The sequence below is a fragment of the Teleopsis dalmanni genome, chromosome 2 (assembly GCF_002237135.1).
Source record: "Teleopsis dalmanni isolate 2A chromosome 2, ASM223713v2, whole genome shotgun sequence".
In the NCBI taxonomy this organism is placed as follows: domain Eukaryota; kingdom Metazoa; phylum Arthropoda; class Insecta; order Diptera; family Diopsidae; genus Teleopsis; species Teleopsis dalmanni.
This window is the reverse complement of record NC_051847.1, coordinates 107,908,844-107,921,864: the sequence shown is the minus strand read 5'-3', so window position 1 is coordinate 107,921,864 and position 13,021 is coordinate 107,908,844. Positions and strand designations below refer to the sequence as shown.

Genomic DNA, 13,021 nt, shown 5'->3' with positions numbered 1-13,021 from the left:
TATGTAGACTTTAGTTTTTCTACCAATAGTTCCACTGAATTTGGAAAACCTATCGGTGAAACTCGTAACCTTACATTGTGGTGTAGTTTGCACTCCACAATGTGTTCTAAGAATTCCTGTTTATCCTCGTCTCTTATTTTTTTTGCATAAAACTGTAACCTCCTTAGAAAAGAATTTAAATCCTCTATCTTTCCTGTGAACGTAGGAAGGAGTTTCTCTACGCTCTCTATCACCGCGTCGTATGTCGTCATTCTATTCGTCGTACTATTGTTAAAGTCTAAAGGTGTATTAACTACTTGGTTAGTGGCTACTTCAGGTGTAGTCATTTTTACCAGATATTTTCTCGCTTGTATATATTTTTCAAAGAAAACTTCTTTTAAAACTGAAGCCTCTTCTAAGTTTTTAGTTATATGAATTGATTCAACACGATTCTTTAGATAGTCTAATCTATCTAACTTGATAGCTAAAGTGGGTTTCGTATACCCTCTAACACTAGCCTTTTTAGCGTTCTTTAAAGTAGTTTGTACCTCGCTTATATAAGTAGCGATATCTTCCATAAAAAAAAAAAAAAGTATATAAAATATTTTAAGTACGTTTATGGTCGAACGAATCAGTAAAGATCAAGGAAAGAGTGGAACACGTTTAAAGTAACGAAGTAATTATGAATGTTGGTAATGAAACCATACATATATATTAATTTTCAAGTTTCGAAGGAAAAACACAAATTATATTCTTCATAGAAAAAATAAAAAAATTTTGTATATATATATTTTTTTTTTTTTTACATTGTATTTTTATATTTAATTTATTAAATGGTAATATATTTATTATTAAATCGATATAATTATAATAATCATTTAGATGTAGTGAAAATATATTAATAGTTTATTGTATTGATAATAATTAATTTTGATAATAGTTATTGTGTTGACAATAGTTAATAATAATTATACATTGCTAGAGTTTAAAGTTGTATGTACATGTTTATGTACATATTTTTTTATATAATTATTTATTCTATTCGCAATGTACAAAATAATAAATACTATTAATAATGTTATAATTACTACCTCGAATTTTCCGGTCGATGTTGTTGTATTTTGGTTCTTCAAGTTGTTCGTGACGTCCGTTTTCTGCTGTAGGTTGTTTTGAGTATTATACTCATCGCTCGAAAACCACCCCATCTTTTAAAGCTGTTTCGGAATTGTTGAAGAGAAATTGTAAGTTGAATTGTAAGTTGTAAGTTGAAATGCTGGATTTTTGTTATTATTATTGTCAAATTTTGATGAACATTTTATTGGTTTTGAATAATATTTCTAATGCATATTATTTATTTGAATAAAATTTCTGATGCACATAATTTGTTTTTTTCTTTTGAATAATATTTCTAATGCATATTAATTGTTTGAATAAAATTTCTGATGCACATTATTTGTTTTTGAATACAGTTTTTTTTTTTACACAGTTTTTCACTATTATTTTTTTTTTTGAACTATCATGTGTTAAATAACTCACATTAGCGATATTTTGTTCCTTGCATTAGCAATGTTGATCTCTTAAGTACACTTTCAGTTTTATTGCTAAATATAAATCACTAAATCACTAAGGCATATGATTCAATTTTTAAGTTTTTAAGTTTTAAATTCACATTATAATTTAATTAATTTTTCTTTAGTTTTTAGTTTTTAGTTTAATCCTTGCCTTTCACAATTTGGCAGGATAAAATTCATATTATAATTTAATTAAGTTTTTCTTTAGTTTTTTTTTTTAGTTTGGTCCTTGCCTTTCACAATTTGGCAGGATTAAATTCACATTATTCACATAATTCACATTACAAATTCACATAATTTAATTAATTGTCTCTTTAGTTTTTAGTTTGGTCCTTGCCAGTTTGGCAGGATCGCCATGTAAAGGATTCTAACTTTTACAAATAATAGACGTGTTCTTTTGCGTGTTGTCACAAGACTGTTTTTTATTAAATTTTATTTCTTAACTCTAACATCAATTCTTACAACTAATTTCCAATAGAATCTTATGTATCGATTCTATTGGTTGATACTTACATTTACTTACGTCTAATTGGTTAACCCAAATTAGACGTACATAATAATTTACAAATATTATTTATTTACTTACTGGTCATTTATTCATATCTATTTCACAGTGGCACACATCTGGTAACCAATTGTATTGAGGACAAATCATATTGCATGCATAATCGCTTGCAATATGATCTGTGAAATACTTAACACAAATTCATGTGTTTAGCATGCCACTATCCAAATTGTCAAATTGCATATTGAAATAATTAAATATGCATACAAATATTTTGTCATAAAGAAATGACAAAATAGACGAGTCAAATTTCTGACTCATAAATTATTTTATATTTGACAATTAGGTTTTTCGGTCATGCTTGATATTTGAGAGTTTTGGGTTGGCATGACACATTAAATACCGCACACAACGTATTGTGTGTGGTCATGGTCATGCCACTACAGTGTCCTCCAATATAAAATTAACTACAGTACTGATATCTCTACTTTTACTCCCGATTGTTCTTTGTTCACCAGTAAACGTAACTGAATTTCGCTCCGCTCCTGGCATACATTTTGAACAAGTATGAACAACAAAATTGCTAACATCCCACTGGAAAATGATAATCTATTACGATTTAGCTCCATTTAATACAAAGCTGGAAATACTAAAGGATTCAACGTTGAATCTTTTGAAGCTATGTGATCAAAGCAACTTAAACTCAACATGCAAGTTTGTGGTTCATCATTTCCAGCAAGCAGAAATTGAATTAAGAACAGCATTTGAGTTTATGTCAAGTGCCCGAAATAAGAGAGGGGCAATCGATTTAGTTGGGAATATAGCAAGTTTCCTGTTTGGAGTACTCGATTCCAACTATGCAAGTGACATGTCGAAGACGATCAAAACCCTAGAAGATCATGATGACAAACTCAAACATCTGCTCAAAAATCAAATATCAATAATTGACTCCACAATTAACGTTATAAAAAAAACCAGATAAGTCTCAAAAATAATTTCCAGGGTATAGAGACTCAATTAAAAGCGATCTCCAAAAGGTTAGTTAAGGACGAACATGACCAATTACATGGCAATATTATTAATATGCTGACCATCCAAATGACAATCGCCACGATAAATTTGCAACGTACGCAATCCACAATCATGGATGTTCTTATTGATAGTCATCGCGAAAAAATTAACCCGCTTCTAATTACGCCGCAACAGTTAATAACGGAAGGAGAAAAAATCCGAGCACATTTACCGTCTCATTTACAATTTCCAGTAGAGCAGGATGATACATATATTAACTCTTTATAAGCTGATGCAAGTAACTGGGCAGGTATCAAGTCACAATGTAATTTTCAATATTATGATACCACTCGTTGAACGAGAAACCTTTGAAATATTTCATGTAGTACCTGTGATCTCTAGCGCGACCAAGGTATTAACGTCAATAAAGCCATCAACAGAATATCTGGCTATCAATTCTCACAAGGATGAATACTTCCCCGTAACAAAATTAGCACTGCAATCGTGTATTACAACTGAAGAGGACTCATACCTTTGCTCAAATGTTCAATCTATTTATCGTCGTGGAGCTAATGTGTGCAAGTGTGAAATCAATTTGTATAATAATGGAACAGGTGACGAATGCGAAATAGTTGAATTAAAGGAAACTACCATTTGGACTCAGCTGAAACACAAAAATCACTGGATATACGCTACCAAATATCCAATGCAACTCAATGCAGTATGCGGTTCGAATGCATTTCCAGTGATACTAAATAGTACCGGCATGGCAAAAATTGCATCAAATTGTGTCATCAGAGACATCACGGTTCTTATTCAAGGACACCAAGTCATAAAAAGTCTGCTCAAATCAGCATATACGTGCATAGGAATTTCAACACCTGAAATTAATCCATCTAAGCGGATAAACAATTCTGAAATTGAATATCTTCCACAATTAAGAGAACTAACAATTCTGCAAAAACACCTAACGAAGGATACATTACCTGAACTATCATCAAAGGAACAGCAAACTGAAAAGCATAGCTTGTCAGTGGGGTACGCAGCCTTGTTTTTGATTATTGGAATCATCATCTTAAAAATAACTAAACTAATACAAAACAATCAGATGCAAGGTCAACCGAATGTTCAGACACCTCAGCTTCTTCAAAGATCAAGGTCAACATTTGATATCACAACAACATAAAGATGACATCACTCTAAGTTGAATTAAAATTCAACGCGAGGGAGGATATGTTAAGTATTACATTAATAATTTATTTTGTCTTTTGCTGACCCATGCTAAAATGCATTTAACGTAATCGTAATACATTAATAGGTTATATTTTTGCTGATTAGTGTTTATTTTATAACTAGGGCTAGAACACATTTTAAGTAATTTATTATTCATTGTTTTGCTAAATATTTTATGTAATTTGCTTGCTATTAATTACTCATTGTTTTGCTAAATATTTTATGTAATTTGCTTGCTATTAATTATTTATTGTTTTGCTGAATATTTTATGTGTCATTATAAGTAATATTTTTTGCTTGATATTAATTATTGTTTTAAATTGGGTCAGAACCCATGGGCTAAAACCATCCAGAACCTTTAACAAATCTTACGATGCTACATAGAGGGAGTTCTCGAAGTTCGTCAAGATCCTCAAAAAAGAAAGCCCCCAAAAATTTAAGGCGACGCTGTGCATGTGCCGGACACGAAGAAAGCAGGTGAGAGGCACTTTCGTCATCCTCACCACAAAAATGGTGGAACGGTAGATTCAGTCTCCTAGCATGATTACCTAGAATACAATGACCTGTTAGTAAACCTACTACAAGACTGATATCTCTACGGGATAGCTCTAAGAGAGATTTCGATTTTCTATTGTTGGTCTGTGGCCACATTGCATACAGATGCCTGCATATCGCAGAGTCTTCCCATCTTTTGTTAAAAAGTTCGGCACAGGAAGAACTCAAAATGAATTTGCATGAAGTCAACGATATGCCCAGATTGTTCAGGTGGTCCGAGTGGTTCCCTGAAGCACTACGTCTGGCTAGCACGTCTGCTTTATAATTGCCGTAAATATCCCTATGACCGGGAACCCAGATTAGAGAAATATTGAACTGCGTCGACATCTCATTTAGAGATGTGTAGCAGTCAAGGACCGTCCTAGATGTGAATTGGACAGAAGTTTTAGTAAGTAATTATTATAAGAAAAATGTATATATAAATAAATCAATTCTTTTAATAAAGTGTATTGGATGATACAAACTTGAATAGAACTTTTCTTTCTTTTCATAAAATTACCAACGGGTTTATGTGCTCGGTGGTATCTTCACTAATATAAAAAATATACAAATATACCGTCCAACAAGTTACATGTGCTTGGTGGAATTCCGGCATACAAATACACATCGATAGAAAATTGAGGATAAAAGCATTCTCAACAATTTGATTGACTTCGTTTTGTAATTGTGTTGGTGTTAATAACAACGGATTCACTTTTCCATGATGAGTATCAATTAGAACATCAATAATAGCACATTGCATCTTCTGTAGATTATGTGTCACCAGTGTTAGTTGAATGGCTCCTGCATTGAAAACTTGATTGAGCCGTACCTGATTAACCAGTCTATTTGTATTTTTTATGGAATTCATCAGTGCCTTTATTTCATTGTCAATGTGCTCAAAACCTTCTTGAACTGCGATTTCATCTTTCTTCATTATATTGATTGTTGAATCGACAACTGATGTTTCCGTCCAATAAAGACTTAAGTCGTTATAAACTAATAGACTCCATTCAATAGTTGATATGGCAGCTGTGCCCAGATTTTCAAAGTGAATACCCAATTTCGACCAAAACCTTTTTTTATCAATTGGAGACCCTATTACTATTGTCAATATCAGTAATAGTGTGAGTAGTACAGAACAGTACAAATTGGTCGGCAGTTTTCTACGTTTTGTCTTGGGCTCTTTATACGACTCTTTTTATCTTCAATAATTACGTTGTCAGGAGGTATTTCGTGATCAACTTTAGCCATTGTTGGTTGATCAACTGTATTAACAGGCAGTACAGCTATTCGATGAATTGGGTGTTTAAAAATGCCTGTCGATGCTTTAATGTCAGCTACTCGGATACGTCCATCTGTACCATTGTACATATGTACAATTCGTCGCAAGGGCCACTGCATCACTGGAACGTTGTGTTCTTTGATTATAACCATGTCTCCTAACTGTATATTGGCAGATTGTGTTTTCCATTTGTTACGTTGTTTCAGTTCCACCAAATATTCGTTAGACCAGCGTTTCCAAAAATCATGTTTTAACTGGGAAACCAGGTTCCAACGTGACAATAACGTGTGTTTTTCTTGTTTTGATCGGCTTTCTACTTGAGTTGTAAGACTTTTTCCAACTAATAAGTGTCCTGGAGTTAATGCTGTCAAATTAGTTAGGTCATTGGACATTGGAGTCAATGGCCGTGAATTTAAAATTGCTTTAATTTCAACCACTGTTTCTAGTTCTTCATACGTCAATGATGCTGTTGAAACGCCGCGTAGTAACAAAATTTTGCGGACTTTACGGATGCTTCCCATAAACCACCAAAATGTGGTGTCCTTGGTGGAAAAAAATGAAAGTTTATTCATTTTGTGGCAAAGCAACAAAAGACAGCAATATATACCTTTGTTGGCTTTTTATCCCTCACCTTGTAGCGGATCCAAAATGATCCGCAATAGTCTTCTCCAGCATTAATGAAGGGTCTTGCCTTCATTAGTGCCAGAACCAAGAGTCACTCGGGATCAGCATTGGGTGTTTAGAATCGTATGGAAATGATGAGGCTTTTAAGTGTCCTCCTATACTAAGAACATTTGCATTATCAATGAATGGAGATAAACTGCTGATTGAACTAGATTTATTAACATTTTCTTGTTTCTTCAGTTGTTTGTTTTTTTCATCAAAATCTGAATGTGACATATTATAGTGATTAATGCTGCTTCCAATTCGTTAGCACTAGGTGCTATATGTATGGCACGTGACTCCTTTGATATTCTTAATGAATCTGTAGTAATGAATGCCTTTAAATGCGAGTTTTTTTATATATTTATTTAAAGTTTCTTTATTACTAACTATTATGTTGCTTCGTTAACAAAAAACTAAAAACTTAAAAATGTGTTTGAAACAGTATTGTCAAATTTTTATTTCTCTAAGTAAACTTCTGCTTTTGATAATGCTACATGAGCGCCACATCACTCCTCCACCAGTGGTTGAGTAGAAACGATGCCACGTTATACGCACTTGATCCTATGTCAAAAATCTGACAGGTAATCGAATAACTCTGCCACTAGATGCGCTACGACCAGAGTTGAGCTCCTGCTGAGGTCTTCGTACAGGTTGTGCATCTGGGCTTGACTGAAATGAAATAGATCGTGACAACTGCGTGTTTGGTTCGATTTCTTCATTCAACAAGTAAGCCGCCTTCACTCTATCAATGCTCACTTGGACAGGTCGGTCTTTGATTAAAATGGTAATAAGCTTACAATCACGCCGTATCACTTTATATGGTCCGTTATAACGTGATTTCAAGGGAGATCGAACGTTATCATCCCTTAGGAACACTTGTGAACATGTCTGCAGGTCTCGTTGAACGAACGTTTTCGCTTTTGCATGATTTGAACCTGGAACCGGACGTAATTGATCCATGGTCTCCCTAAGAAAAGTTGCGAATTCGGAGTCACATCCGATATGAGACGTCTTCTCAAAGAATTCTCCTGGAAGCTTAAGAGATGTGCCATATACCATTTCTGCTGGACTAGCTTCAATGTCGTCTTTGAACACACTCCGTAAAGCTAGCAATATCAATGTTAATTCGTCTGTCCACCTTTGATTAGACTTACACCTCAGTGCAGGTTTTAGTGTTCTGTGAAATCGTTTCAGAATTCCGTTAGATTGTGGATGTCGCGAACTTGTACGTAGATGTTTAGCACCAATCAACTGCATAAGTTCAGCGAACAGCTTTGATTCGAACTGCCTGACCGGATCTGTAGTGATCTCTGAAGCAACGCCATAGTGTGAAACCCATACCGTGAAGAACGCCGCTACTGTGTCTGCACGAATGTCCATAATAGGAATAACAACAGGCCACCGGGTAAATCGATCTATGCATGTCAGACAGTAGCTGTATCCGTCTGATGGTGGTAATGGCCCCACGATATCAAGGTGTACTGCTGCAAATCGCAGGTATACTGTTTTGTTGCGTTTACCTATTTTAGCTCGCTGGCATTGTGGACATGTTTTTACCATTTTTGCTAAATCCCTTTTAATGTTTGGCCAGATAAATCGTTCACTGATCAGTTTTCGCGTGGCCTTGCTATCTGGATGACCTAAATTATGTATGGTGTGAAAAACTTGTCTACGAAATTCATCTGTGATCCACGGTCGCTTATTCTTTGTTGAGAAATCGCACGTAATAAGATTCGATGAACTAAGTAGATGCACCAATTTAAGCTGAAGCGAAGTCTTGCCCTGTGATAAGAGTTGTTGCAGCTTCATGTCATTTCGTTGGCTCTTTGCTAACTGATCAAAGCCAATCTGCTTTTCCCCCTGTATTGATTCAATGCGTGATAGGAAATCAGCAACGCTGTTGTCTTTACCGGGAAAATTTCTGATATCAGTAGTAAACTGACCTATGTAATACAGATAACGGAGTTGCTTGGGCTTTTTCAGGATTTTGCTGAAATGCAAAAATGATGGGTTTATGAATAGTAACACCGTACAGTTCCTGCCTTCTACCATATGTTTGAAATGCTTAATTGCTTGATAAATGGCAAGAAGTTCTCTATCATAGGCACTGAACCGTCGTTGTGTGTCAGTCAACCGTTTTGAATAAAAACTAAGTGGTTCGAGTCGTCCTTCACGGATGTGATGCAATGCAACTCCCACCGCGGTATTACTCGCATCGACATGTAGAATGAGATTGGCTTCTGCTGTTGGGTGTGCAAGTGAACTGGCATCAGCAAGCGTTTTCTTAAAATCAACGAATGCTGATTCCGCTTCTTTTATCCACTTAATCGGCGTTTTGTCATTTTTTCGATTTCCTATTATTAGTTTTAGCAGCTCTCCTTGAACTACCGCTGCATTAGGAATGAAACGACGATAAAAATTCACCATGGCCAAAAAACGACGAAGTTCTTGCGCACTGCTTGGCTTCGGACAATTGAGAATTGCTGCAACCCTTTCTTTTGGCGGACGAATGCCATTTTGATCAATACTGTGATCGAGAAAGATAACTTCCGTCTAAGCAAACACGCACTTGTTGATGTTGAGTTTTAGGCCGAATTGGTGTAAACGCTGAAACACTGTGCGAATGTGTTGAATGTGTTCAGCTTCATTCCTAGACGCGATGCAGATATCGTCTATGTAATATACCGTGAAGTCCAAACCGCTAAGTACTTGCTCCATGAACCATTGAAAAGTTTGAGCTGCATTGCACAGCCCGAATGTCAGCACATTAAACTCGAACAACCCGAATGGTGTGATAATAGCAGTTTTCTTTCTGTCTTCGGATGCTATAGGTATACTGAAGTAAGCTCGTTCCAAGTCAAGTGTGGTGAAGATAGCTTTGCCACTCAAATTCTGAGTAAAATCTTGAATGTGCGCTATCGGGTAACGATCTGGAACTGTCTGTGCATTGAGTCGTCTGTAATCTCCGCACGGCCTCCAAGTACCACTTTTCTTCTAAACCATATGTAACGGATTGGCCCATTCGCTTTTTGAAGGAGTGCATATTCCTTGATCAAGCATGTGCTGGAACTCACTTTTTGCTGCTTGCAGCCTTTGTGGATTGAGCCGCCTGGGACGTGCATAGACTGGTTGCCCCGTGGTAACGATGTGATGTTGCACCTTGGTTCTTACTGCTCCAGACTTGTTATACGATGTTGAAATTGTTAGATCTTTGAACTCTTCCAATAATTTTCGGAATGGATTGTAACGACACGGATTCGTCGTTTAATTTTTGCCGAGGTATCACTCAGTCGCGGTCCGGGTCATCGCAATAAATTTGTTTATTGACCAGTTCGAAGCTGGTAAACCAATGAGAAGAAAGTTAAAAGCGGTTTGATTTCTTTTATTTCAAAATTTATTTATTAAAAGTTTCCAAAATAATTTATTCTAAGCTTGACTATACTTCTGGCCAATGATGTCAAAACATCAGAGGCGTTATAAAAATCTATTCAATGCGTTTTAGCCAAAGACGTCAGAACATCAGAGGCGTTATAAAAATCTACTTAATACGTTCTAGACAAAGACGTCAGAACATCAGAAGCGTTATAAAATTCTACTCAATAAGCTCTACGGATTTATTTAGTCTTAGCATCAAAACACTATGGGCTTCTAAAAAGGGGACTTAGCGCTGGAGTAGAGGTCTACTCGCTTCGGTATGCTGGTGCCAAGTGATTTTTTGCATACAAAATCTTGTCTATTTATATGCAATTCTTCTCACATTATTATTTGCACGCACAACCGCACAAGTGTAATCCCGCGTGCGTGTGAATGTTCGCTGCTGGCTTTGCTGTGCTTGCCGTGCGTGTGGATGTTTGCTGCTGGCTTTGCTGTGCTTGCCGTGCGTGTGGATGTTCGCTGCTGGCTTTTTTTATAATATATAAATAGATTTTTATGCAGACGAATTTTTGTGAAAATTATAAGTTTATGTAGGGCGGAAATTTGTACAAAATTCCGTCCTTACAGGATGATCTGCATTCACTGCGAATGGCATACGTAACGCTGTTGCACAATGAACTTTCATATTAGTTTTGCTGTCAACGAGGAGTTTACGCTGCAAATCTACCAATAGACCGTAATATTGCAGAAAGTCAGCTCCCAGTATAGGTTTACATACATCGGCTACGAAGAACTCCTAATCAAGTTTGAGCCGCAGGCCAAGATTCAACGTCATTAATTTATTTCCGTATGTTTGTATTAAAGTTCCGTTTGTTGCATACAAGAGTTTGGCAGATGCTGTCGGCTTAGTTCTGCCGAAAATTGATATGAGTAAAATTGAGAAATCTGCACCTGTGTCGACAAGGAATTTCAATTGCGTCGAGGGATCTAAAACGTATAATCGGCTAGATTTGTAATAAATTTTTGCTTCGCTAACCGCCGGTGACGAAGCGGAATTTAGTTTTCCATGGATGTGAAGCTGCAAAGCTTGGCACACTTGCGCGCACTTGCGCCAAAACGATGATTGTAGAAACACATTGGATATTTCGATACCAGGTTTGCCGGACGCGTTCGTGAATGTTGTGTTCGTGCCGGTGTATGTGATCTACGTCGTGAGCGAAATTGGTGTTGCGACACTTTGCTGTCTCGAAACTGCTTGCTAAGTTCTTCCACAGCATTCACTAAATGCCTGAGATCAAAGGAAGAAGGCACAGCTGGATTGTCACCTATATTTCTCTCACTGGTATGCATTTCAGAAACAGAATTGTAATTTCCCATTTCCAGCATTATATCTGCTTGTTGTGCACAATTATCCAAATCGACATCAGAAATGGACACGACCGTTCGTACAGCTTCTGGCAGACGATCTAACCACAATTGTCGTTCGTAGCAAATGCGTCGGCTTGTGGTCACCTAACTGACATTCCTTCATGAGCCGTCGCAGTTTGTGATTTTCTGAATCCGCGAAATCTTGAATCAATCGTCTCTTGACTGCTTCATACTTATTAACGGCAGGTGGAGCACGTATGATATCGGCGATGTTCCTCAATGTGTTGCTGTCGAGGCTACCAACAACGTGGTCGTACTTCGTTTGATCCGTTGTTATGCCCGCGTTTCGAAACTGCGACTCCATTTGAATGAAATATAGATCTGGATCTCGCTTGCTTAAAGCAGGTACTTTAACTCCTATGCGGCAAATATCACCAGCTCGAGTGTTAATTTGCACACTATTAACTGTCAGCATATCATTAACATCATGTACATTATTGTCTGCTTCAGTTTGCGACATGTTTTGAGTTGTTCCCAATTTACGACTTTTATTATTAATAACTACATTAACACTTATTTCTAACGTCGAGGGTCACCAATGTAGTAATGAATGCCTTTAAATACGAGTTTTTTATATATTCATTTAAAGTTTCCTTATTACTAACTATTATGTTGCTTCGTTAACAAAAAACTAAAAACTTAAAAATGTATGTGTTTGAAAAAACAGGATTGTCAAATTTTTATTTCTCTAAGTAAACTTCTGATTTTGATAATGCTACATAAGCGCCACAAATCCAAGAACATATGCTACTATGCTACTAATCTGCGTCATTGCTTTGAGTTGCTACAGCTACAACCATTTTCTACTCCAGATCAACTGGAACTTGTAATGATGTCGAAAATCTTGGTGGCCATACTTCCTGTCTTCCATGCAACAAGAACGGCCCTTGAAACCAAAGTGCACATGTTGACAACGCCCTTGCTGACAGTCCTCTTGATAACACATCAGCTGGGTTGTCCTTTGACCTAACATGTCGCCACTGATCACACACAGTTAAAGTTTGAATTCTTGCCACCCTGTTAGCTACAAATGTATGAAATAATGAAGACTGTGAATTGATCCAAGACAACTCAATTTTTGAATCAGTCCACAAAAATACTGGCTGGTTCTTTTCCTGAAGATCACTTTTGACTCTCGCTGAAAGTTCCGCTGCTAGGACTGCCGCACATAACTCTAGTCGCAGTAGCGTTTTTTTTTCTGACCAGTGCCATCCTTGACTTTGCACATAATAATCGCACTATTATTCTGCCGTCCTTTAAAATTGCTCTGACATATGCTGCAGCACCAAATAAATGTGTAGCTGTGTTGATGAGGGTACCTCGCCTTTTAAGATATGTCTTGTCACTTGAAGATTTTTAAGTACTTAAGTTTTCTCTAAAGGTTGACCATGTTATGATAAGTTGATAGCGTCGATCTTCAGGATTTATTAAAAC

The 13,021-nt window shown here is 36.4% G+C and overlaps 1 protein-coding gene across 1 annotated transcript; it reads left to right on the top strand.

The window, feature by feature from the left end:
* Positions 1 to 3,406: 3,406 nt before the first annotated feature.
* Positions 3,407 to 4,252, top strand: LOC119675371. Its single transcript, XM_038086569.1, has one exon. The coding sequence runs from the start codon at positions 3,407 to 3,409 to the stop codon at positions 4,250 to 4,252; it is 846 nt and encodes a 281-aa protein (XP_037942497.1).
* The last annotated feature ends 8,769 nt before the right edge of the window (positions 4,253 to 13,021 follow it).